At 40.8% G+C, this 27,202-nt stretch overlaps 1 protein-coding gene across 1 annotated transcript in view; it reads right to left on the bottom strand.

Annotated features, from left to right (window-relative positions):
• Positions 1 to 9,000: 9,000 nt before the first annotated feature.
• IARS1 (isoleucyl-tRNA synthetase 1) overlaps positions 9,001 to 27,202 on the bottom strand; it is a 41,557-nt gene continuing 23,355 nt past the window's right edge. The window contains exons 12-34 of the mRNA XM_069966470.1: positions 22,125 to 22,216; positions 21,932 to 22,030; positions 18,115 to 18,241; positions 16,929 to 17,002; positions 16,622 to 16,816; positions 16,457 to 16,543; positions 16,114 to 16,197; positions 15,088 to 15,232; positions 14,626 to 14,746; positions 14,453 to 14,544; positions 14,303 to 14,380; positions 13,724 to 13,845; positions 13,241 to 13,343; positions 13,085 to 13,168; positions 12,419 to 12,593; positions 12,154 to 12,269; positions 11,775 to 11,870; positions 11,365 to 11,541; positions 11,165 to 11,276; positions 10,523 to 10,648; positions 10,293 to 10,436; positions 10,088 to 10,219; positions 9,001 to 9,229 (exon numbers count right to left, since the gene is read on the bottom strand). Coding sequence (XP_069822571.1) covers positions 9,147 to 9,229; positions 10,088 to 10,219; positions 10,293 to 10,436; positions 10,523 to 10,648; positions 11,165 to 11,276; positions 11,365 to 11,541; positions 11,775 to 11,870; positions 12,154 to 12,269; positions 12,419 to 12,593; positions 13,085 to 13,168; positions 13,241 to 13,343; positions 13,724 to 13,845; positions 14,303 to 14,380; positions 14,453 to 14,544; positions 14,626 to 14,746; positions 15,088 to 15,232; positions 16,114 to 16,197; positions 16,457 to 16,543; positions 16,622 to 16,816; positions 16,929 to 17,002; positions 18,115 to 18,241; positions 21,932 to 22,030; positions 22,125 to 22,216 — 2,664 coding nt within the window. The 3' untranslated portion in view covers positions 9,001 to 9,146. The remainder of the gene's footprint in view (positions 9,230 to 10,087; positions 10,220 to 10,292; positions 10,437 to 10,522; positions 10,649 to 11,164; positions 11,277 to 11,364; positions 11,542 to 11,774; positions 11,871 to 12,153; positions 12,270 to 12,418; positions 12,594 to 13,084; positions 13,169 to 13,240; positions 13,344 to 13,723; positions 13,846 to 14,302; positions 14,381 to 14,452; positions 14,545 to 14,625; positions 14,747 to 15,087; positions 15,233 to 16,113; positions 16,198 to 16,456; positions 16,544 to 16,621; positions 16,817 to 16,928; positions 17,003 to 18,114; positions 18,242 to 21,931; positions 22,031 to 22,124; positions 22,217 to 27,202) is intronic.

Below are 27,202 nucleotides of genomic sequence, written 5' to 3'. Positions count from 1 at the left end.
GTTTCTTTAAATATATGCAGGTAGTTGCCCTCATATCTGTAAAGCTTCCAGTGACCCCTGGAGAAAATACAGGAATTTTATCTTATTGGCACCCCACCTATCAATCACAGCCTGTTACTATGATAGTACCAGTACATACTCCATTGCCTCTCTATATTACAAAACGAGAAAGATAAGCAATTAAATATTGCTACTTGCAATGGCTTAATTAGGTCAGATGACTAGCATCTGGGTAGTGGAAGTTTTGATCTATTTATTTTTGATGATTTGTACAGATATAGGGGGGGATTTATTCAGACAGACATTTCCTGTGCAGGTCTTAAAGAGACTCTGTCAGCAGGTTTATGCTGTCCTATCTAAGGGTACCATAAACTACTGACAGAGAAGGTGAACAGAATGATGTATTACTAACGTTGTTCTGTGCAGCTGATCCAGAGATCTCTTCCTGAATAACATGGACAATAAGTAGTCCTCTCCATTATGTGCATGAGCACAGCAGTCCTTAATATTCATGAGTTATCTGTCCATGCTGTGTATAGGCAGTCATCTGTCAATCTGCAGCTGGAGGGTGGGGGGAGGGGTGTGTCAAGAATCCTATTCTCCAGCATATTAGGAGAACGGCTGAACAGAATGATGTAATACACCGACCTGTTCAGCATTTCTGTCACTAGTTAATGCTGCCTTATTCCCTTAAAAAAAAACAGGTGGCAGACAGACTCACAGGATTTTTGTAAAGGCTGGTTTAAGTTATTCTAAAATGTGTATAAGCTACAGCCACTTTGTCAAAGGAGGCAAAAAATCATCAACAAATGTCATAATCATAGTCATATAACCAGTTGTTTTTTTTCTTGCACAAATTGCCCCAGAATGCTGGCATTTTTTTCAATAGTAAATTTGCCCCAGTGTCATGTAGTATTTTAATATGTAGCATGTTAGCATGAACTTCACAAAACAGCATGCTTTAGGTATTGTGATTTTTCTGGTATGGTGATGTTAAAAATGTTGGGTAAGAACATACAAAGTGGGGCCATAAGCTCCATACCTGGTGGTGCAGTGACATCTGCTGTCAGTGGACAGTATTAGACATATTGCCAGTCTTGACTGTTTTATCCCCTAGATGCCATGGGCATGAGCAACCATGGCATCTAAGTGGTAGATGGAGAGTGTTGCACCTGTCATGCCCCCTCCATGACACAATTCTAAGGTGCTGAATACTTCTCAGGGCAGTCAGGGGCCTTTTGCAGCACTTGTAAACCCCACAGGGGTATATATATATGTCGAAAACCATAATTGGCTCATCGTGTTTTTTGGTTCAGAACTAAAATCATTGGCCGCCAACTGCGCATTGCTACGTGTAATAGTAATGTGCAGCTGATGGCTTCAAAAACTGTATACATTACCTCTCCACAGTCTCGGTGTTGTTCTGCCCCCTGCTCACTTCCCAGAGCCACCGCTGTAGTTTCAGAGTAGGTCTCGAAGAATGATTGGCTGAGCAGCCTGTCAGAAACCCACTCTGAAGCTACAACAGTGGCTCTGGGAAGCAAGCAGAGGGCAGACGACCTAGGACCATGGAGAGGTATGTATAAAGGTTCAGAGGAAGGGCTACACAGACCTTGCTAAACAATTATTGACCCATGTATGAGGCTTGGTAAGTGAGTGCCGATCTAGCAGATCGGTGCTTACAGGGAGCATTGGGCCATGTAATAGGACCCTAACTGTGCTGGTCTAGGGTTGAAGAGGTGGTTAGGTCAGATCCTGTGTCATCATATACATTTAAGTAAGTTATATCAGGTCCACACAAGTGTAATGAGTCTTTATTATGGCCTAAGGTCCAGTCTGCAAGAGTAATATCTCGAGGCTGCAGAACACTGCTTTATTGTATACATGAACATATAAACAGTTGTGATCAACAAGCTTTACTACACACAAATAAGTCTGCTACCCTCACACAACATATACAGGGAGCACTGCTATAAACACACAACTCTGCTATACACATACAGCTGCAGAGTTCACTTAGTGTTCGACACTAGGAAAGCAGTTATGGTGGTCTGACACTTGTGATTTTCCTATAAATGAAAAATCTCAACAAATTTAATTATTAATGTAATTGCTGTACACAGAAATCTCTGACTTATTAAAATATAATGTTATTCATCCTGCTGAGTAAATGCTGTAAATAAAAAGAATAACCAAAAGCCAGAATCTGTATCACATCCCAAAAAATATTGAATAAAGTGCAATCAAAAGGTCTCATCAAATGCAAAATGGTACCAATAAAAACTACAGCTTACTACACACAAAACCCATACAGTGGCAGATGGAAAAATAAAAACGTTATAGAAGCAGAATATAATGATGTAACACAGCGCCACTTGTCCTCAGGTTGTGTGCGGTATTACAACATTCACTTAAGCTGCAAAACCCACACCCAAACTGAGGCTGTTTCTGGAAGAAAGCGGCCATGTTTTTCTACAATTGGATAACTCCTTTCACATTTCATTTTTACCGCATGGTGAAATTGGAAACTTATTTATCCTAGGATTATGGCATAAACAAAGGAAAAATAATAGGCATGGCGGAATTAATGAATTTGGTCACTATATCCCAACAAAAAAATGAATGGAGAAGATTTTTTTTTTCCATTACATGTTATAATCTTACTACTATGTAGAGATCTTATTGATTAAACAACAAATCCCCATCCGATCAATGCTGAAACAGTAGCCAGAATGCTTCAATGGTGTAGCTGCAGGCTTTGAGCCTGGAACTTGTAAGTGTCTGTTTGTACAGTATCATGTGTTACTGGTATACGTCAGCATATAATAAAAAATGTATTCTGACGTATACCACGGCATGCCCTAGGGGTCAACGGGGTAAAGCAGACTAAAGATAGTCACATATAAACTACAGTATACAACAGTATATATAGGAATTGCATTTTGATGGTATCCTGACATAAAATGGTGGTGTACAGTCAAAATGTTAGTAGCCCCTATAGACAGCACTTCAAAACATTAAAAGTTTTACTGTACTAAATGTCAGCTCGGCAACTAGAAATGTGACTAGCTAAGTCTGCGCTGGACCATGTGATGCAGTCGAGTACTTTAATAGACTTTGGAGAAGCAGGAGAAGGTGCCTCTAGGGCTGAAGACAGGGTCTTTTCTGTTTGGGGTAGTGAAGGGGGGGAAGCTTTACAGAGACAATCCCTGTGGCAACAATTGTAATATCTACACTTTCTAATAAAAATCACATTGTCAACGTGAATTATGAAAATCTATTAGAGCGGAACGGAAGTGTGCAGCCTGGGCTCCTCTGCTAATGAAATCCAGCTTTTAACTAATGCAGGGCAGACTCTGCTGCAAGGTCCTGTCAATACTGTCCATTCATCAGCTGAGCACTTACGGCTCATGCCAAGTAAGACATTGTCCTCTTCCATTACTTGCTCTGATTAATGTCCCCTGGAACAATTTGCCGTGAAACTAACACAAGAGGAACGTTTCTCTGTAAATATTGACCAAAGGAGAGTCTGCAATTAAAGAGAACCATCTTACTGCTTGGCATCGGGATATGGAGCAGTAAATCACTTGTCCCAATCTCAGTCACGTGTACATGAGCACAACTTAAGAAAGGTGGACTATCCAATAGCAAAGTTCTTTCCAATGGCCTGTCATAACTTTTATCTAAACCTAATACTGCCATTGAACGCATATACAGTCAGTGGCTTGTATTTAAAGTGTAACGGTCATGTTTTTGTTTTTTTTCAATTGCAGAACTCAATAGTAAGTGATTTTAAGAAACTCTGTAATAGGTTTTATTAGGAAAAAATGCCTCTTTCTGTACTTAAAAGGCTTTTTCTCACCCTCCCCCCTCACTTCTTATCTGTGCATTATCAGGCAAATCCAACTTCAGAGTAAAGACAGGTTCTGCTGTGTCCATTATAACCTATGGAGGGGGTCAAGGCAGAGGAGTGAGCAGGAAGAACAGACATACATACCAGCTGTTTACTCACTGTCTGGGCACATAAAACGCTGGATTCACAGGCCGGGAAGGTCAGTTCCTATCTAGCAGCTTGGGGACATAAGCAGAAAGGATGTAAGCTGTGTTTTCAGTGCTCCGTGTGCAACTCCCTCCTCTTGACCCCTCCCCTCTCCATAGGATAGAATGGACAGAGATATCCTGATTCATCTGCAGTGAGGGGAGAAACTGCTGAGTACAGAAGGAAACTCTTTTGCTTAATAAAACCGATTATAGAGTTTCTTAAAAATGCTTGAACTTTTGATATGTATTGTTTTCTGAAAAATGACAGTTACTCTTTAAGGGTATGTGCACACTGAGGAATTCAGACGGAACCTCTGTCGCGGAATTCCCAGCTCGTGGCCGCTCGCGGACTGCAGCGGGGGCACGCTTCTCCGCCCGTGTCATAGACTCCAGTCTATGCACGGGCGGATTCCTTCCTCAGTCCAAAGAATGATTAAGTTAATTCTTTGGACGGAGGAAGGAATCTGCCCGTGCATAGAATGGAGTTTATGACACGGGCGGAGACGCGCGCGCCCACTGCAGCCAGCGAGCGTACGTGAGATGGGAATTTTGTGACGGAGGTTCCGTCTGAATTCCTTTGTGTGCACATACCCTTAGTCTTTAGCTAGCTGATCCAGGAGGAAACAATGGTTGAAACTCCTAAACTATAGTGTGAATCAGTGGGAATAGTAATGTCACCTTGGGGGGAACTATAATGCTAGATTTTAAAAGTTCAAACACTTGCACACAACGATACCAAATATGTGCATTTTTTTATTTAAGATTTTTTTTTTAAACATTTCCTACACATTGTTATGCATACAATTTTCATTGTATGTTCTTTTTATGAAATAAAGATTTTTTTTGTATTTTCATATTTCAAGGAGGTTCAGTGGTCTTTTTATAGGTTTATAATTTCCTACACATTGTAAGTCCACCTAGCAAGCATTTGATTGCCTATACTGTTAAACACAATGCTATTGTATTGCAGTGAACAGCTATATTGTAGTATAGTCTGCCTGAGGCTTTCCTCAGACACAAATTTTACAGGTTTGTTTAGGGCTTTAAAAACAACAGTAAAAAAAAAAATTCAGTTTTTCTGCCATTTTGTCATTAAAGTTTAAATCAATATGGGCATTTTTTTTATCTCTGGTGTTTCATCCTTTTCATCTATGCGAAAATTTTTGCAAAAAAACACATAGCTAGCTGTGATTTTGGAAAGCAGCTAATAAGCAGGAAGCATCAAAATGCCCTTAAAATGTCTTTGGGTAGTGCATTTCATAGGCTAAGTTCTCACAACATCAAAAATAAAGAAAAGGCAGCCGTTTTTTTCCGTCTGCGATTTTTACTGACTGCAATGGCAATGCACTGAAGTCAATGAAAAGATGGGTGTCTAATGCACACGATGTATTAAATAACGGACGTTTTTACCGCGGACGTCAAAATAATGATCATGCTCATTATTTTCGGACGTCTTTTGCAAACAGCGTACGTTTTTTATTAGTTGTTCACACACAGTTTCTTTTGTCACCGTCATTTTAAACAGAGCTGAAAAAACTTTGTGTGAACATAGCCATAGGCTGTATCCAGGTATTCCTAGCAGCCCTAGAGCAGCATTTAACTTCTCCAGATGCTGGGAGTCAAATGCAGAGCAATCTGGTTCAGAGAATGTTACCAAACCCGCACTTCTGATCACTAATGTAGATGATGTGCTCCCATCTGTTACTAGCATGGTGTACCTGGGCACTGCTAATGATCTATTGTAAGCAGCCTGGAGCGCTACAACATTGCAACTGATCATATAACAGCCCTGATAGACCTGAGCACTGCAGCTAACTGCTTTCTCTGTGTTTGGGTGGGTTCACACTACGGAATCCACGTGGATAAGTTCCGGCGGATTCCGTCGCTCGTACCCGCTCACGGTGAGGCGCATCTCCGCCTATGCCATAGACACCATTCTATGGCCAGGTGGATTCCGTCTTCCAACATGTCAATTCTTTCGACGGATGGCAGACTTGGTGTCTATGGCACGGGCGGAGATGCGTCCACTGTAACTTATCTATACATGTCATCTTCTGATGGTTCTATTGACATTTCCCCAGGGATCAGTCCTGGGTCCCCTCCTCTTCTCCCTCTCTACAGCCACCATTGGACAGACCATCAGTAGGTTTGGCCTACTGACACCCAGCTCTACACCTCATCCGTGACATCACCCCTGCATTCCTTAAAAAATACCAGTGACTGTCTATCCACTCTAACATTATAACCTCTTCATTTCTCCTCCATACGTCTCCTCCCTCATTTCCACCTATCATCCTACCCGTGCTCTACGCTCTGTTAATGATCTAACTCTAACATCTTCCATAATCAGAACCTCTCACTCCCCTCTCCAAGACTTCTCTTGTGCTGCACCAGTTCTCTGGAATGCCCTACCCAAAGACCTCAGACTTATTTTCAACACCCACAGTTTAAAGTGTGCCCTGAAGAATCATCTCTTCGGGCACACTTATAACATTCCTTAAACTTGTCTCCCCTTTTATAGTTCAGACAGTTCCATGCACTTTTTACCTGTACCCAAACATTAATGTGTGACTGGCTCACACAACACTTGTTGGCACTTTCTGATTCTATGTACAATGGCTGAACCATCGGCAAATAAAGCACGTGTATCAGTCCTCAGTCCTCGTTGCCTTAGCCCTCCTAGTCTGTAAGCTCTTGCAAGCAAGTACCTCATTCCCTTTGTATCTTTATTTGAATTCATTCTGTTGTGTAAATGTAAGCCCTGCAGAATCTGTAGTGCCATACATTATTATTACATGTCAATGATTTCAGTATTCTCATATGGCTAAACATTTACCATGTCTTCCAGTATAGAACCTCTGTATGTTATGGATAGTAATTCACAGAATGAATGACAAGGAGTGGCCCTAAGTAGCCCCCTCCACTCACTACATTTGGCATCAATACATTTCAGTGAAACAGATTAGGTGAAATATTGAGAACTTGGTCAGAGTATCTTAGAAGAAATGCCTTCTTTGCAATTTGCTTTGTATTGGTGTGATGTGCAATGACACCAAACATAGATCCATACATATCCTGGGTGCTTCATATAGAAGCTCGCAAGATTGGCTATAGGATTTATAAAGGTCATAATAGTCATCACTCCTGCAACTGTCCAGAACACTCTGAACAAGTGGAGATTTCACAGAACTCCAAACCAGGGACCTCCACTAGACCCTCTCCAAGGAATCTAGATCATCTAAGAACCTACATAAAATTCTCTCCATTATTGATTATTGTGCAAAAAAATCATTCAAATTTAAGTGATAATCTTTTCATGTGTAAACAGGCAACGATGAAACGACTAAGGGTCCATTTACATAGAAAGATTGTCTGACAGATTATCTGCCAAAGATTTGAAGCCAAAGCCAAAAACAGACTATAAAGACATCAGGTCATAAAGGAAAGCCTGAGATTTCTCCTCTTTTCAAATAATTCCTGGCTTTGGTTTCAAATCTTTGGCAGATAAGGTCTTTCTGTGTAAATGGACCCTAACAAAAATTTGTTCATATGCCGTTGATTGCATCTTTTGCGCAGACCATAAAATCATCAATGGTTTGCAAATCTTTTGGTGTACGATCAATCGTTCATTGAACGGTCATGATTGCGATCATAACTAATGACTATTGTTCCATGTATTAAGGTGAATGATTTCAGGTCGGCGCTCATTTGCAATCATTCATTTATAGTGGATGAAAAAACAAACAATAAAAATACTTTGTCTAATAGGACCCTTAGAGAGAGGCTGCACATGACATCTACATAAAAAGCGCCTGGAGGAACATCCGGGGAAAGCTATAGATTACACAAGATGACAAGGAGCATAGCAGGACAAATGTGCTGTGGCAGATAAAGCAGACAGAATTATGTGGCTGCAGAGCAATAAAACATGATCGCACAGCATGTCACCAAAAGAATTTGATACCTGCAGTATAAAGTATAACAGCTCACCTTCTTTAAAGGGGTTATCCACTTAAGAGCTAAAAAAAAAATGAAAGGCTAGCTGGTCTTACTGACCAAGTCCCTCTGAGTATTTTGAGAGGTCTCCTGTCTTTCTAGCTCTTGTCATTCCTACAAGTTTTTCTAAAAGCCGATCTATAGCCAAGATGGCGCCGGCCAGGAAACTACATTTCCCATCATGCATTTCCTCGATGGGTCCGTTTGCGTACTCGCCCCCTGAGCTTTCTTTCCTGCCCACTGCTGTTATTACTATTGCACAGTAAAAACAGGACTGGTTGACTGAATGATTTTATATCACATCACCCCAGTATGTATTCCATACTAGCTTATGATGTAGCAGAGCTGATGTGCGAATGAAGTAGCCATGTGCTGCATAACTGGCATCTGTTTACCAGGGGGTGCTTACTGACTGTGAATGGAAACATTCTAGTTACATCCAGACTGTAAGAACATCCATAACACTTACAATATACAGATCTGTGACACAAAGACAGGTACACATGCCTGCATTCACTGACAGCAAGCAGAGATTGAACTATAACTTTTCATATTACAGAAACCTAGGCTCAGGGACACATGTAAATCTATGAAAGCAGCACTTTCACCAGTGAACAGGTGCATGCAGATGACTCTCTTGAGGTCGGGTTACCAAGTCAATAAACAGCAAACTTAGCTCCCAGAGAGGAGATCACATGCCCTGTGGAGTGAAGAGTGAGCAGTGTGTTGTCAGAATGGACATAGAAGATGAATTTAGACATCCAGAGTGGGTAAATGACAAAACATCCTTCTATAGAGTGGTAAAATATGGTGTGGATGGCATTAGTGTTTTAAGATTAGTGCCATCCTCTTAACCTTTGAAGATTAGATATTGATATGTCCAAGGTTATGCTTGCTTCTTCACATCAGTAAAATCATGGACTTTACAAACTTATCTGAAGGAACACAGAAAACAGAAAACTCAAAAAAGTATGATTTTATTTCCTTACAGTTCTATGTATTTGCCAAAATACAAACAAAAGGAGGCCGCCCGTCAAGTAATAAATAGAGACAAGAAGCGCTAGGATGTGAGCAGAATCCTTCTTTACACAGGTCAGGCGGATGCCAGGTTAACACTCAGCAGTTGTTGGTAGTACATGAACATACAGTGTCTTTGTATGGAGGTCATGCAGCGCTGTGCTTTGGGTTACCTCTGTGCAAAGAAGATGAACACATCAATTATGTTTTCAGTGAGTGGTTCCCACTCGGAAAATGCAGTCAGAGAAGAACAATGACAACTTATAGAGACCTGTGACCTGATAAAATGCACCTTTTATGCACTGCCCTTTTTCTTTAAAACTCCAACACCTGACCACTAGGCAGCACTTGCACAAGACACTGTTGTAGGCTCTCAGCATAGAAAATACTACAGTACAACTGTCAACAGTGACTGTAAATTCTATGCAGCATGCCAGAGGGTTCAGATGAGGCTACTTTGTAGTCAAGTTCAGCTGTGCTCTAGCAGAGGATAACAGGGCATCTCTTAAATGTCTAAATTCACATAATACTTCATTCCTAATCAGATCATTTTATTCAGACTTAAGTTCAGCGTTAACCATGAGTAACACAGTCTAGGTGATGTCCCATTTGACTGTCCAAATGTTCAGTTCTCAGATTATGCCCTGAGTTTTGCTTTAATTAGGTCTGTAGGTTTTCTCTCTCTGCTTCCATAAACACACCACTTAATGCTGATCACAAGATCTTGGCTTAACATAAGGGGCAGGCTACCAGACAGAGGAATTGGGCTAGAATAAATACCCATGCCAATTTATTCCATACGCTGTTAAAGGATGCCTGTCTCTTTAGGAAAATGCTGACATGTGCTAGTGACGTGATAATTCTTGATAAGTTTGCAGAGACCCCCACTGATCCCTAAAACAAATGGGTAAAAGTGATGTGCCCTGTTGTTTACTTTCAGCATCTCCCGCTTCAAGTAAGCTGATATAGGGGCAAACAGAGCAATCTCAGTGATACCCAAAGCCAACCTCACACAATATCAGTCTTCTCTTACCTGCACTCATTGTTGCATCAAGATACAAGCGGAACCGCCGACTCCTCAGCCCAAAAACTCTGGCCACCTCATGGTACAGTCCCTGATAGCTCAAGGAATTTTGACCAACTGGGTTTTGCAGTACAAGTGTTCCTAATAAGACATAAAGGCAGTTAGTCTCTATGCCTGACTCCACAGGCACATTGCTGCCATGACACTCACATACCTTGTGTCTCGGTGTTTAGCAGTCTCAGGTTGACATACTGGCAGTCCAGTTGTCCTCCATGACTTGGAGCAACTGGGGCAGTTCCAGAGGTAACATACAGGATCTTTCCATGTAAACTCAAGAGGTTGGCATCACTGCTCAATTCTATAGAATGATACGAATAATAGTGGTGAGAATGGAGAATAAGAATTATAATGCAGAACATGGGGAAGTAAAGTTCGCGCCACTACCTTTGTTTCCATCATAAACTGAAAGATGTACAGTCTTCAGCCGAAAAATACTGGATACTGCAAATTTTAGTTCAGATAAGCTAGAAACGTTGGCTCCTTTGGGGTTTTCCAGCAGCAGGAACCCACCTACACAAGAGTAAATCAAGTGAAGTTTAACATACAAAGCAGCAGAAAAATGTAAATGTAAAATAATGAGGTGCACACAGAGCAGGATTCTCCTTCTTGGTAAGGCCCCATTTTGTATGTCCTCAAACAAAAATAGAAGCCGAGGTCACAATGTTTTCAAAAGAAGTTGCTGGGGCAGCTCTCACATTAGTGATTGTAGAGACACATATGATATGTCAGAGTATCAATATCTAACCTATCCATAGTAATGCAATGTTGACAGCTAAAGGTAACTTCTTTCCAAATATACACTAACTAACGGTCAATCCTGGTCTTCCTGGTGCATCTCCATGTACCGTTGAGATCAATTACCTGTTAATAAAGAGTCGAACAGATCTGTCCAACGTCTGCAATTTTACCAGATGTCCAAAAAAACCTTTACTTCCTCTATGGGGGCTGCAATAGCTATTGCTGGTGGCAGGGAATACTAGGAGTTTTGTTCCTGAGAGTGCAATACAAATGGGTTTGCAATCTTACTTTGTTCTGTGCTGTTAACAGCTATATGCAACTTCACGTAGGTGCAGGCTGGACCATCCATGGTTTGGGAGGAACCTCTGACCAGTGTAATCTCCAGATCAGACCCTTTCAGCTGCAAGAAAAAAAATTCCATGTTAATGTGTGCACCTGTGCATCCATGGACAGTGCAGGATACTCAATGCCGCTGGGCCTTTACTCACCTGTGTCTTCTCCTTTATAATAACACTGGATAATGAAGGCACTGGATATGGAATAAGAGGTGACTTGACAGTAGCCAAAATGAAATCTGTGTGCCCCTGGATAACAGACTGCAAGTAATCTCCCTGGGGTTTCACCTCATAGTAAACTGTTATCTCATCAGTTGGAACCAAGTTTCCCTGAGGGACAGAGAAGAGAGAACATTGAATTATCAATCTCGGCACAAGAGAAACGGGCACATTGCGTCAACGCTACACACAACCACCATTACTGAGCCTACTAAACCCAGCTGTATCAACCACTTATCAGTGGAGAGGGTTTATGGATTATGAGCAAGTTAGAGGAGAGGATTTGGACACAAGCCTCAGTTATAGAAAGAAAATGTCATTCCCACTATGCAGGGGACACTCACCTTTTTCCGTAACTTCTGGATGCGATTTATAACCTCTCTGGCGACACCCTCATCTACCATAGCCTGGTCTGGAGTGACATCAAGTAGCACTAAGACCTGTGGATAAATCACATGTTTTCAGATATTTCAGAGCTATTCCCTACTGCAGGTGACATCTGTCAGACTCTGCTGCAGGATATGGCCCCGAGCTGTATGGGCCCTATTACACCAAAAGATTATCTGACAGATTTTTTTAAGCCAAAGCCAGGAATGGATTTGAAAAGAGGAGAAATCTCAGTCTTTCCTTTGTTACCTGTTTTCTGTGTATAGTCCGTTCCGAGCTTTGGCTCAAAAAAATCTGTCAGATAATCTGTAGGTGTAATAGGGCCCTATGACTTACCTGAGCATCAGAATGGGCCTCAAATTGAGCACTGCTGCCATCAGCACACTGATCAAATGTATAGAGCAGGCGTACATCTTCCTCATGCAACTCATGTCCTTCCACCATTATGGAGCCTGTAAAAAAACAGCACAAAACAAGCGCTATGGTGAGCACTGCAGACTGCTGAAGACTAAATAGGGTTTCTTTTAGGTGATAGGTAAGAAAAGGAGAAAGGCGCAAATGTATCAAACAGCTGTCTAACAACTTATCACCCAGTACTCACCCGTTTTCTGAAACACCTCCAGCTGCTCATTCTTTAACTCTTTGATGGCAGCCATGACTGACTTGAATGCGCCTTTCAGACGTTTCCCAAGCACCATGTGATCTGGCTCTGCCCTCAGACGAATTCCGTATTTGTTTTTATCTGTGGAAACTGTTACTTTCCTGACATTCAGCTCCTGCAACACAAGATTAAAAACTTTTATTTTACAAAACTGAGCCAAAAACCTTTGCCCAGTACCCACTACAGACCCCACTTAGAGACCTGCCAGTAATCCTGAGATGGAGGAACCAAAAGGTGGATGCTCCAAACACTAGGGCGGACATTTATGAAAGGTGCAGATTCGCCCTTTCTCCCTGGCATATGCCTCCCGTACACCTGGCTCGCCCGATGGGCGGGCTGGCGGAGCTTGGGGTGTGTGTGTGTGATAAGGCGTGGCCTCCTCCCGCACCCCATTCATCATGATTTACGCCTCATGATGCAGGTGCAGATTTTGTATGCCGAGCGCAGATTCGTGCACCTGGCTGGCCAGATTCTGCCTGGAAAAGGGGGGTGGGGCTTAACATAAGACCGGGGTACTTGTAAGCCGGTCTTCATAAATCCCCCCCTCGATAACTAAAATAAACAAATGTTAGAATGACAAGAACCCACTACAATATTAAACCTCACCTCAAGGATATATTTCTCCAAGGATTTGATGTCTGCAAGGGCTTCTGCTTCCTGATGGATTACAACCACTTCCTTCAATGGATACTAAGGGGCAGAAAATAAAATGTAAGACACAGCATGGTCACTTGATTATACACTGTAATTTAATGGACCAACCTTTATAGGCAATGTTTTCCGGTCACGAATCACCCTGCCGAGCTCAATGACAGACTGCATTCGAGAAACCGCATTCTCAATCTTCTTATCGATCAAATTCTCCCTGTGTACCAAACAATCTGAGTGATCACCAGACAATGAAATAACAGGAGATCACATTGATTACTACAAGGATCCTCCAAACCAGGCATGACCACTAGCGATAAGCGCAACTCGCACATGTCTATGCCTGTATCCATGTTTCCCTGGACTTCCTAGGGCTGCATCAAACTTCTTCAGTCACCGGTATTCAAAATACCAAACGACTGGACTCGAGCATGCTCGAGTTGAGCTCATCTCTAGTGACCACCTATGAAATCACCACCCAAATGACTGAAGAGTGAATATTCCCATTAATTCTATTAGAGGAAGTAAAAGGAGGACAGGGTAGAAGATAGAAGGTAAGAAATCAGGAAAATGCTGTGATAATCTGGTTATGATTACCGGACAGGAGGAAGCATCAAGTAATGGATGCTCTGTGAGTCTTTCTCTTGCACAGATGTTGGGTCAAGCAGCAGTTTCAGTTTCTGATACATCATTTCTGTGATGAAAGGGGTGAAAGGGGCCTGAAAATATAAAAGAACCATGTAGATAAATAAACATCATGCGGTATTGCTTGCCCCACATTACATAGAATACATACATCACAGAATATATACTAGTCACAGCAGACATATCCATTAGCTCTTAGGTACATCTCAACTATTGATAAGACATCCATATATCACCATAATCCGCTATGTTAATGAATTTAACAAAATCTGAATAGGATTCCGGCGAAGAACCTCCCACTTATTTATTGAAGTGATCATCAGCAGTTATGTCTCAGAAAGCACAGAGTGGTGTGACGGTAAAAAGCTCAGCGACTTATCTACTGATATCCCATCTCATTACAGCAGGGAGATATCCACACATTATCTCTGAAATATGACCTGGGCTTTAACTCAAGACCAATTGTTAGAGGACTTCTGGTTAAATGTAGCACTGAAATTCGCAGAGACAGATACACTGGTAACATCTTACCATCAGTCTGCACATGGAAAAAAGGACACTGAACAGGGTCTCTAAAGCCATCAGACAGTCGTCTGTGCCACTCTCACCCTGGAATAGAGAAGAAAATTGGAAATGTGGACACAGCAGAGTATAAAAACAACGACTGCAGCGAGTTCTCACCTTCAGTCGTCGGCGGTTCATCCGCACATACCAGTTGGTCAGCATATCAACAAACCGCACAAGTCTGGGAACCACAGTGTAAAGTCTGTAAGCTGAGGACAAAAGCAAAGTCATGAAACCCTGTACACAGCTGAAAAAGGACAACTAAATTTGCCAAGCCCATCACCAGGCACCTGTCATCTCTGCCTTGAAGAATTGGATTAGGGATTGAGTGAAGGACAAAATCCACTTGTCCATGATGTTGCTGCTTGGTTTTGCTGAATTCTCATTATACAAAAATTGGACACTCTCCTCCTGGGGACACAAAGCACAATAGTTATTAATAAATTAATAGCAGATGAGACCTGAGTCTCAGAGACAAGCAAAAGCCAAAGATGTTCTGGAAAGATAGGCCGAACAAGGCTAGCATTTGTGCAACACAACTTATGTGGCTTCTGATGCCCTGAAACTTTTCCTATTAGTAGGAACTTCTGCCCTGACCCATCTATATTAGCAGATATTTCTGCTGCCCTGACTTCTCTACATTAGTGGGAAATATATGGTGCAGCCTCTGAGACAAGAGCAGTAGATCCCCAGACTGACAAACGGCTTTATACTAAAATAAAGGTGACAGAGGTATGACATGAACGAGTTACCTTATGCAGCCGATAAATATTCTGCATCAGGAAGCGGAAGGCATTGTACCAAGGCAAGAAGACATCTTTCAGGATATCGCGGACCCCTTCTTCTTTAAAGCGCAAGTTTTCAGCTCTCACAACTGGAGAATTAATCAAATATAACCTGAAAAAATGATAAACATGTCCATAAATACAATCTAATCTGGAGAAGAGATGCTCTCCCTGCAACTCTAATGACCCCAAGGAAGTTATGGGAAAAAAAAAATTATATTTTTCCATCACTCCTGGGAGATAAACAAAGCAAGTAAGTGCACAGCAACAATCCATTACCTATCAATCACTAACTCCAGGCTTTCCCTGACAGCAGCCATACATGATCAATCACCATTAAATATTTTACACCTCTAAAAGGAGATGTCAATAACTACACACCCCTGACGAAGTTTACGTGACGGAATGCGTGGGCTTAATTTGCCTGATCCATCCGTGAGACAGCATATGTGATTGTATATATTATTTGCTTACTTATTTTCTGATCTGTATTTTTCTCATTTTATTGCACATTTATCCTCTTCCTCTTCTTTTTCAGGATATTGCTTTGCTTCACTTCACTTCTTTACATGCACTTGCACTTTGTGGCACTTAATAATAGGGTCAGATAGTTTACATATATTTCTATGCACTATACTGTAATCATATTTATTCATCAATTTCTGCTGTTTCTGTATCATCATGTGGGGTGGACCAGTTTTTCACTGTGCCTTATTGGGGCCAGTGGTAGGATCATGTGTGTGTTTTTAATACTTACTATATGGTGGAGGTGCAGACCTTGTTTTTCTAGATCTATTTCTCTTTTGTATACCAGGACTCTGCAATAAAACAGGTGAGTCCTGGGAGCACAGGCGTGTAGTCCCTATATAGAGCAATCCAGTCATGACGCTGTGTAATGAATGCTTACTGGGGAGGACTAGTTACTCCATCTATATGTGTCTTGTGATCAGCAAAATAAACTAGCACAGGTAACAGAAGTGAGTCCCATCTTACCTGAGGGCATCCGCTCCATAATTGTTAATCACATGCATGGGGTCTGGATAGTTCTTCTTACTCTTGCTCATCTTTTGACCATCACTGTAACAGAAAAGAAAAAACATTAACCATAAAGCACAGTTACAATATCAGGAAACACTGAGCCCAAACAGCCTGTCAATCACTATCAGTGACTCAATCCTTGTCAAAGCAAATACACATATATACTGTAAATGTACCCATAATGTATATTCAATGCAAATCAGTCAAAATTGATTATTTCATAAAAATAACAGAATTAAAAAAGACACCACACATAGAGAAGCCACAGAATAACACAGTACTGAGTAAATGTAAATACCTGGCCAGCACTAGCCCATTGACTATGACATTCTTAAATGGTGGTTGGCCAAAAAGAGCAGTAGAGAGGACCAGGAGGGTATAGAACCTAGGGAAGAACATAGTAAACAGCGGTTATGGCTCCATGATACCTCCATACCTGCCTGCCTTCCGACCTCTTACTCACCAGCCTCGAGTCTGGTCAATGCCTTCAGCAATGAAATCAGCTGGGAATGTGTCTTCAAACTCCCTTCTGTTCTCAAACGGGTAGTGTACCTGAGCATAGGGCATGCTGCCGCTTTCAAACCAGCAGTCAAAAACTTCACTAACACGATGCAGGACACCCTTCCCACAGCGAGATGGGATAGTCAGTTTATCCACACTGATGAGATACAACCATTTCCTCTGTTACACGTGGGCAACCACACAACACTACTAAACACATAACCACCATCTCAGCGGGACCATTCAGAGCCATTTTATATAGTACTCACCTTTCACGGTGCAGATCTGTGATTTTAAAACCAGTCAGCTCCTCCAGCTCTGCCAAGGACCCCACACACACTACCTATTGGAAAACAAGCCGGCACATTTATATTCACGGCACTGACATTCCGAGGCACTGAATGAAACAAAAAATTATATCATGCCCACCACAACAAAGCAAAAAATTTAAAAAGTTCTTTAACAGATGAGGCAAAGGTAAAAACTGCTTTGTCAACCCCAGAAGGTTGTTTCAGTAAGTGGTGATGCCATTTAAGTTGCAAGTCCCTTCTTTTCACAGGTTGAGGGGCCTGGTCTTGCAATAACTTCTCAGCACAGCTGCCTACCTAGACAATGTGGTCATTGCTTGGATTAGAAAAGTCTCCTCTGTAATGTACAGGCATACTGAGTTCAATAGGTGAAGCAGGCTTTACAAACAAGCTCCAGTTACTGATTGGCTGAGTGGCCAGCCCATCAGCCGGGACACTCATTTTCCCCCAAGTCGTGACATCATCACAACTTGAGGGAAAATGACTTCTGGCGGGGGTCCTACGGCCGCTTCTGGTGCTCATCGCGGGCACAGGGAGAGGAAAGTTCAACTTTTCATCAATTAGCCCCTCACCCTGCAGGCTGACAGCTTTCAGAAATCGCTGGACTTCTCCTTTAAAGAAGCCACAAGTCAATGTGGTTGACTTAACGCAGTATTTAGTCGCTGTTCAGTGACTGTAGCAGTGTCCAGCCTCCATCAGCAGGTTGGAAGTACCTAACATGCTGATATGTTCCTATATTGCACAGGGCGCCAAGGATTAAAGTAAGCTTCTTACCTTCACTCTCAGCGCAGTTTCCATAATTTCAGGAGTTTAATCCCTATGCTAGTAAGAGGTTTTGGTGCACTGGGGGCAAGACTACTGCCCCCAATGCACCCATATATGTTAGGAGGAGCGGGCATCCGAGAGTGAATTGGTAAACTAGAGGTGGTAGTCCCGCCCGAAATGCACTAAAACAACTTATTAGCATATTAATTAAACTCCTAATACCAGAAAAGTTAGATAAGTCTAACCTGCTGATAGTTTCCCTGTACACTGTGAGCCCCTCAGAAAAAATTCACCACAGACATGATGTGCTTCTCGTTCCTTTGTGGACGGCAGCCATCTTTATGTACAATACCCCTCTGTATGTTATGCATGCATTACAAACCTCCTCAAAGTCATCGCTGACCCACAGTGGTATTGGAGTGCCCCAATAACGGTTCCTGGATATGGCCCAATCACGAGCCTCCTTGAGCCAATTACCAAAACGCTTCTCTCTTACAAACTCTGGAACCCTGAAAGAGATGGAGGAGGCATTACAGTAAACAGCATCTCCAATGAGATGAAACATGTGGACCACACTGGTCTGTGAGAACCACCCACTCAGCAATGTCAGTTGTGGATAGGTGGTGTCTGGAGGTTCTCAGCACCACAGATTCATGACATAATGCAGTCATAATGGGCAGGTGGATTTCTACACTTCCTGTCATTGATTTCATGAAAATTGCTGCTTCTCCCCAGCCTGGAAATTGCAATAAATAGGCAAAAATTACATAATATTCATACAGTCATTAGCCAGAAATATCTTACAAAGGCTGTGAGGTAGAAAATGTCCTTATAATATATTATTTTCACCTCTCTATGGTTATCATTTTACCAGCCAAAAAAATACTAGTAACAGAGAGCAATAGACTGTATTCACCCGTCAGCCTGGACTGATAAAGCATGACTGTATACTGTAAATGTTTTAGCCAGAATAGCAATAGAATAAAAGATTTCTTTATGGTAGGTACATGTTCTGATCGAAACCAACAACAATCAGTAAATGGATGTGGATTACTGAAGATGGTTTATTGGCAGATTCCTGCCTCATTAATCTGGCTTTTAGACATAATACACACTGGTAATCTTGTAAATGACTCTTAATATTCCTGGATGATGTAGTGCACGAGAACTTCCCTGGCGCCTCCCCCGTCCACAGTCAGGAGTGTTATTTATGGAGGGATAGTCACAAAGCTCAGCTATAGAAGAGCCAGGACCTGTGTCCTGCTCACAGTCTCTTCTGATGCTTTGTATAAAGTTTTTCTGAGTCTTTAACTTATTTCACAACTAATTAGAAGATGTGAAGCAGCAGAAGGTCCCCAGGCAGCAGGAAGTGGGTTACGGGGACATAGGAGCCCTATACACAGCTATTAAAACAAGGAAGCCACCCCCTCCTCCCACATCTACTGCCCTCTTTTCTGGGCCATGGAGGAACGTCCCCAGGATGGAAGTGTCAGACGCTAATTACTTTCATTAATTCAATTCCCCCCATGGGCCCAGGATGGGGTAAGAACACTGCGGTTAAAAGTAAAATCAGATCAAGAGTTTAATTCATTTCTCATTTTCTCCTGACTATTAATAAAACAATATGTTTTGAAACATCCCTATGGATCGGCACGTCATGTTCTGCTCACTTTTCAGCTCTGCAGTAAAGCATGTGGCAGGATCAAGCCATTCAAAACCAACATTTTTTTTTCTCACTTTTCAGCTTGACAGTGAAGTCTGTGGCAGGGCTGTAGAAAACACTTTCCTCTCTGCTCAATTTTCAGGAATATTGTGAAAACTGTGGCAGAATCAGTCATGCCATTACAGAAGAAACGTCACAGCTCAATTTTCAGGGTCATGCCTTTTTAAACCAGAACTTCCTGCTCTCCTCACTTTTTAGCTTTGTTGTAAAGACTGTGACAGGGTCATGCTATTATCCATGGTGGGGAAAATGTGTGATAAGTGTCAGGGTCTCCATTGAATGACAAATATACAGATGAATTCCAGTGGTGGATTCCTTGGCACACAAACCTCCGGACCCGGGCAGAGTCACTCCACATCAATCAATCAAAAACTCAAATGGCTGACCCGGAACAGTTTTCCTGTTCCCGGGTGTCCGCATGACGTCACTCCTCTCTTGCTCATTAAACCAAAACCCCATTGGAAAATCAACAGCATATTATTCCAAAGAATTATTAAATACAATATAAAAGATATATATAAAATATATATAAAACAGTCATCACCTGATCTTCCTTATTGTAACTAACATTCCGTTCCTTTAACTTATAATGTAAAAACTTAAATGCTGTTTATTTCTATGCTGTACTGCTCCTCTATATCCAGTATAGAAAGGGATTAAAAAGGGGATTGGGAATTTTTATCCCTTTTCTATAATATTATATATATATATATATATATATACATACATACACATACACACAATAAGAAGCTTTTAGGAAGGTTTAAGAGAAGTAGATTTATGGAACACGGAGGATGTGAACCCAGTAAGATGGTGGCCCTTACACACTAGAGTCCAGCTACTTACCTCAAGTCAAAGTAACAGAATGTTAGTTACAATGAGGAAGAATGAGGATAAGCTGTTTTATTATCTATCTATATCTATAGCTGCGGAATCTGTTGGCGCTATACTAATAAATATATATATATATATATATATATATATATATATATATATATATATATCTATATCTTTTAGGCTGGGTTCACACTATGTATATTTGAGGCTGTATTTGGTCCTCATGTCAGGTCCTCATAGCAACCAAAACCAGGAGTGGATTGAAAACACAGAAAGGATCTGTTCACACAATGTTGAAATTGAGTGGATGGCCGCCATATAACAGTAAATAACGGCCATTATTTCAATACCACAGCCGTTGTTTTAAAATAACAGCAAATATTTGCCATTAAATGACGGCCATCCACTCAATTACAACATTATGTGAACAGAGCCTTTCTGTGTTTTCAATCCACTCCTGGTTTTGGTTGCTATACAGCCTCACAAATACAGCCTCAAATATACATAGTGTGAACCCAGCCTCATACTGTATTTCAGCATTCTTTGAAATAACATTGTTGTTGATTTGTCAACGGGGTTTCAGTTATAGGAAACAGCAAGACCATTCTGGGTCAGCCATTTGAGTTTTTCTATAAATATTATTGTACAATGCACCTAAATATGCCTGATGAAGAGGGTGGTTAACCCTTAAACTGCTTAGCACGGCAATAAAGGATACATCTGGTTTATATTTACACCGGAATCCCCACCTCTTGATTGAAGTTGAGTGACTGTGGTTTGAGTGCCAAGGAATCCACCACTGTTTGGAGTTTATCTGTATATTGGCACCAATCCCCCAGCCAGGGAGATCGGAAGGTGGACAGCAGCGCCTCCTTATATACCCACAAGCCCACAGTCGAGCCTAACATGCACGACCTAACCAGGTGAGCAAGCATTTGTGCAATTTGCCTGCACATGCAAGCACAGCGTTTCTTTTTTTTCTTTCTATGTGCCATAGAATGACAAATGTAACAGACATAGATTTTAAATGTAACAAATTTTAGCACACAATATGATAAAAAAAGGCCTTCCTGGTATGGTTCTTCCTTGCATATATCCTAAAGCAGCCCTTATAATTATATGGTACCTATCATTTAATATGTCTTAGCAACATGTTAGAAGTGTGTATCGGTGGGGGTCTGGGTGATGAGAACCATGCTGATCGCTAGCACTGCCACTTCATCTCCAATCTATACTCTATTCAGTATACCGGAATTTCCATAGGCTTGCATTATAAACATAGACCATGCATCTGCCTTTTTGTTCAAGCGAACTAAAGCCCCATTGATACACACTTCTGACATATCGCTATGACATGGGGATCGGGTCTACTTACAGGGGGATTGTCTAAAGAGGGGGTGGGGATTACCTACAGGGGGTGCTTATTACAGGGAGGTTTACCTACAGGACAGGTTGACTACTGTGGTGACTCACTACAGGAGGGATTGCATACAGGGGGTTATGGGGTTACTATAGTGGAATTACCCACAGGAAGTTGCAAGGTGATGTGAGGGAATCCAGGCACATTTTAGAGTATACACCAAGTCCATAGCGCACACACAAAATTGTTCTACAGATAGCAGAAGTAGACTCTCCTTACCAGTAACATTGACTGTTGTTCTGCAGAAGTTTATCCACCATGTGTTCAACTCTAACAAACCAGCTAGGAACAGCTTTGTAAATAAGTGGTGTTTCTGACCTGAGAAGAGAACAGGGATTACACATGTATGGCAATGAAAAAGGGTGCATCGATAATAGCCTATCAGGGGGCAGACTTGGTTACAGAAACTCACCTCCAGCAGAAAGGGTAACTGTGCTTGTAAGTGCTGCTGTGCACCAGACGACCTCGCTCTTTCAGCAGCTTTATAATGTTCTTATCAGCATCCTTGGGGCAGAAATATACAACTCATTGTCATTAGAGGTCAAATCTATTCTGAGACGACTGCACATTAGGGGTTTCCAATGACACAGCATCTAGAATGCTAAAAACCATCTCTACAGTCACTAGAGGTAATAACTACGTAAAATAGCTTAATTTACTTTTTGCTGGTTTCAGTTTTATTACTTTGGCAATGTAAAGAAAATCTGTCATGTTTTATTACACTGTTTTCACTGTTCTCCTTGAGTTCAGTGATGACTGTGTTTTGTTGGTCAATTTGCTATTGCCCCAACTAGCCAGAATCCTACTCCACACTGACGAGGGGCAAAAACCCCGAAACGGCTGTCTGTGGATGGAAGCCTGCCTTGGCAAGCCCTTGTCATGATCGCAATACTCGCACCTTGAGTTAGACATTGACAAAAAGGGGCCACCCTGGTGTTTCCCTATCTATGTTCCAATACTTGCAACCAAGTGGGACTTAAGGGGCTATTTATCGGGGTGGTGTGGTGCTCTCCCTATCATGGAGGCACCCCGTGGCAACAGGCTAGAGATATCTGGCTATCCCGTGTTTTGAGACTCGCAACCGAGGCTCCACGGACTCCTGTTTTGCATATTTAAATTTTGGGGGGCAACAGAGGAGACTCTTGATTGAGTACTTCATTGGAATTTTTTTCACTGTTCTCCTTGAGTTCAGTGATGACTGTGTTTTGTTGGTCAATTTGCTATTGCCCCAACTAGCCAGAATCCTACTCCACACTGACGAGGGGCAAAAACCCCGAAACGGCTGTCTGTGGATGGAAGCCTGCCTTGGCAAGCCCTTGTCATGATCGCAATACTCGCACCTTGAGTTAGACATTGACAAAAAGGGGCCACCCTGGTGTTTCCCTATCTATGTTCCAATACTTGCAACCAAGTGGGACTTAAGGGGCTATTTATCGGGGTGGTGTGGTGCTCTCCCTATCATGGAGGCACCCCGTGGCAACAGGCTAGAGATATCTGGCTATCCCGTGTTTTGAGACTCGCAACCGAGGCTCCACGGACTCCTGTTTTGCATGTTTTATTACACCAAGGGTATAAACCTAAAAACAAACCTTTTTTGGCACAAGCATGAGTGGAGCCCATGGGAAGTCAATGTGAAAGACATAGGACTTCCCTTTTGTTTGAATTTTTTTTTAAAAAACAAGTATAAGTGCCCTTATCACTATCTCCAACCTTATTTTTTTCTGGGTCAATGTAGTTAAATGGACAGGCAAAATAAAAAATAAAAAAATGCTAGTCAGCAGGTAGTGATGTAAACACAATAAACAAGTGTCACTTGTTTATTGAATTTGCAGCACTCCCCTGCTGCACAGCACTTTTTTTTCTAGACAACCCCTTAAAAAAAACTACAATGTACATAATTTTGTTAACTTATATCTTAGTATAATATATACTTATATATCTTAACATTTGTGTCTAAATCTCTTATAAAGACTGTATGTCTCCATAGTTACATACTACAATCAACCTCGACTGATGCTGAGGTCCCCACTGCATTTATACACAGTCAAGTGAGATTATGACCACCAGCTATAATCTAGGGTAACTTTGATGTACAGCACTGACAGCAGCTAGGCATGCTGGCTAGGAGTGACCTGATAAGATCCTTTGCACAAAAACACCTCCAACACCAACCAAGCACGGATCGTGGGGCGCAGGTCCAGTGGGATAAGGACATATAGTATAAAATATGTATATTTATTGAGACTCAACGCGTTTCGGAACCGCACTGGTTCCTTTCTCAAGAGTCATAATAGTTCACACAAAAAACACAGTTCATATAAAAGAAATAAGGATGTGACATCAGAATATGGGGGAGGAGGGAACACACCCACTTAGGACAGGTGAAGCAAATCTCTATTATTAAGACGAAAGTATAACAAGAAATATAAAAAAATATATAACAATGTAAATAAAAATATATCAAATAATAATACACTGATGAAAATATATATACACACATATATGTACAAATACATACATACACACATAAACACCACATCTAACATCTAGAGACATTATATACAAAAATAATTTAAATGTATCTATTATATTTTAGTATTCTCTATTATTTCGTTTAAGCCACCTGGTGTCAAAGAGCACATCCTAAAAATCCAGTAGGATTCCCTATTTATAAGTTGTTTGTATCTATTTGGTGTAGATTCTGAAATTTCTTCCAGAATAGTAAGTTTTAAAGTGCTGGGGTCAGAGTTATGTTTAAGAAAATAATGTCTGGATAGACTATGTAACAAGAAAGAATTTTTTATGTTAGCGCGATGTTTGTTCATGCGGAACCGCACAGTCTGAACTGTGAGGCCCACATATTGTAGCTGACATGGACATTCTAAAAGGTAAATAACAAATTGAGAAGAACAGGAATATGTGTTATGAACATTAAAAATCGCCACTGATGACTTAAAATTTGGTGATTGAATAGTGGAAATCCAATTGCAACACAAACATCTAGTTATATTGCAACGTATGGTACCGATAGAATTCATGTTTGATCCCACACTGTCGATGTTAGCCGTAATGTTACAAAGTTTACCAGGGGCTAGATGACTACGTAGTGTCTTGGTTCTACGGAAAATTACCGTAGGTTGTCTCGGAAGAATAGGTTTTAAAACTGGATCGCTTAAAACAATATTCCAATGTTTCATTAGTATCTTTTTTATTTCCTGTGTGCCACAATTATACTCCGTAATTAGCGCTGCACTGAATTTATTGTGAGTGTCAGATTTTTGATTTTTTATTATTCATTTTATCTATAATCTCTTTTTGCGTTGTACTTTTATTTTTATTATAGGCGCTAGATAGCAAACGTTTGGGATAACCTTTATTAGTAAAACGGTCGTGTAACATTTTTGATTGTTCCTGGAAATCTGTATCTAGAGTACAATTCTTTCTAATACGTTGATACTGTCCATAGGGTACATTCTTAAGCCAATTAGGGAGATGGCAACTCGTAAAATCCAAGAAACTATTAACAGCTACCTTTTTAAAAAAAAGTAGAGGTCTTAATATTATTAGATAGTACATCTTTGCTTATAATTAATGGTGCGTTCACACCTACAGGATCTGCAGCTGATTTTCAGCAGCCGACTTCATTTAAATAACTGAACACAGCATCAAATCTGCTGCAGATCTGCTGCAGATCCTGTAGGTGTGAACGCACCCTAAGTCTAAAAATTCCAAGCAGGTATCACCATAATTAAGAGTAAAATTAATACCCCACTTGTTCCGATTTAAAAGTTGAACAAATAAAATCGCATCTTCTTTAGTCCCTGTCCACACCATAAAAAGATCGTCAATGTAACGACGGTAAAAAAATACAAATTGTTTGTACATGTCAGATGCATCAGACTGTGCGATTAGCTCTTCCTCAAAACGACCCATGAAAAGATTGGCAAAGCTAGGGGAGAAACGAGAGCCCATCGCACAGCCTTTAATCTGACGGAATATACTATCACCAAAAGCAAAGGCGTTGTGTTCTAAAATAAAACGCATACCACGTAAAATAAATGTGGATTGTGACAATGGTAAAGTAATATCATTAGATAAATAATAATGTGCCAATTTTAATCCCAGTTCAATATCAATATTAGAATAAAGCGCTGCTACATACCTAGAGGCTGCCGAGGAGGGATTAGACAAAAAGGACAAAAAAGGAAAAATAGACCTGTGTTAAAATCTTTATCCACTGAATCGTCAGGTACGATGAAATTATTTAATCTATCTTCTCATATCCTCAATCAAAATGAAATAAGTCTATTAAATAAGGGCTTATCTTTTTGTCCGGTATCATATCCTAATAATTTAATTTTTTTTTTAGATATTAATGATTTTATACGCAAGTTAACTCTCAAGCGTCATTTTAGTTTAAAAGAATGTACTAATCACATACCGTTACCTTCTAATTCTGATGTCCTCTTAGATACCTTTTCACAGGTCTTAAAAATAAATCGAACTTTTATCCTTTACAAAGCAAAGGTCATTTTATTGAGACCTTCCAGTCATTGGTACTCAATGATTTAAGAGATATCATTAGTGTTGTTTATAATAGTGGTCATAAGGATAATCTAACTAGGGGTGAAAGAACAGCTTTAAACACCCTTAGATCCAACTCACAACTGATAATACGTCCCGCTGATAAGGGTGGTGGGACGGTTTTACTGAATAGATCTGACTACCTTGAAGAGTCTCATAGAATACTCTCAGATACTGAATACTACATCGAGTTAGATAGCATTCCTACTCATGAGTATACCATTGCCTACAATGCTTTGATACAGGAGGCAATAAGTGAAGGAATTCTCAATAAAAATGAAAAAGATTTTGTATTAGTTACTAATACCAATTTTCCTTATTTTTATTATTTGCCAAAAGTACACAAGTGTGAAAATAAACCACCTGGTAGACCTATCATTTCGGGGGTGGGCTCTCTTACTAGCAACCTTTCTCATTACATTGATTTATTTCTTTAAAAATATGTCTGAATTACCGTCCTTTTTGAAAGATTCAACACAACTCATTTCTGAACTTCAGTTTCTTCATTTAACTACGAATTTTTTTTTTATGTCATTAGATGTAGCAGCGCTTTATTCTAATATTGATATTGAACTGGGATTAAAATTGACACATTATTATTTATCTAATGATATTACTTTACCATTGTCACAATCCACATTTATTTTACGTGGTATGCGTTTTATTTTAGAACACAACGCCTTTGCTTTTGGTGATAGTATATTCCGTCAGATTAAAGGCTGTGCGATGGGCTCTCGTTTCTCCCCTAGCTTTGCCAATCTTTTCAGGGTCGTTTTGAGGAAGAGCTCATCGCACAGTCTGATGCATCTGACATGTACAAACAATTTGTATTTTTTTACCGTCGTTACATAGACGATCTTTTTATGGTGTGGACAGGGACTAAAGAAGATGCGATTTTATTTGTTC

Source organism: Dendropsophus ebraccatus, chromosome 4, assembly GCF_027789765.1.
Source record: "Dendropsophus ebraccatus isolate aDenEbr1 chromosome 4, aDenEbr1.pat, whole genome shotgun sequence".
Lineage (NCBI taxonomy): Eukaryota > Metazoa > Chordata > Amphibia > Anura > Hylidae > Dendropsophus > Dendropsophus ebraccatus.
The sequence above is the reverse complement of the archived record's forward strand: the minus strand, read 5'-3'. Positions and strand labels throughout refer to the sequence as shown.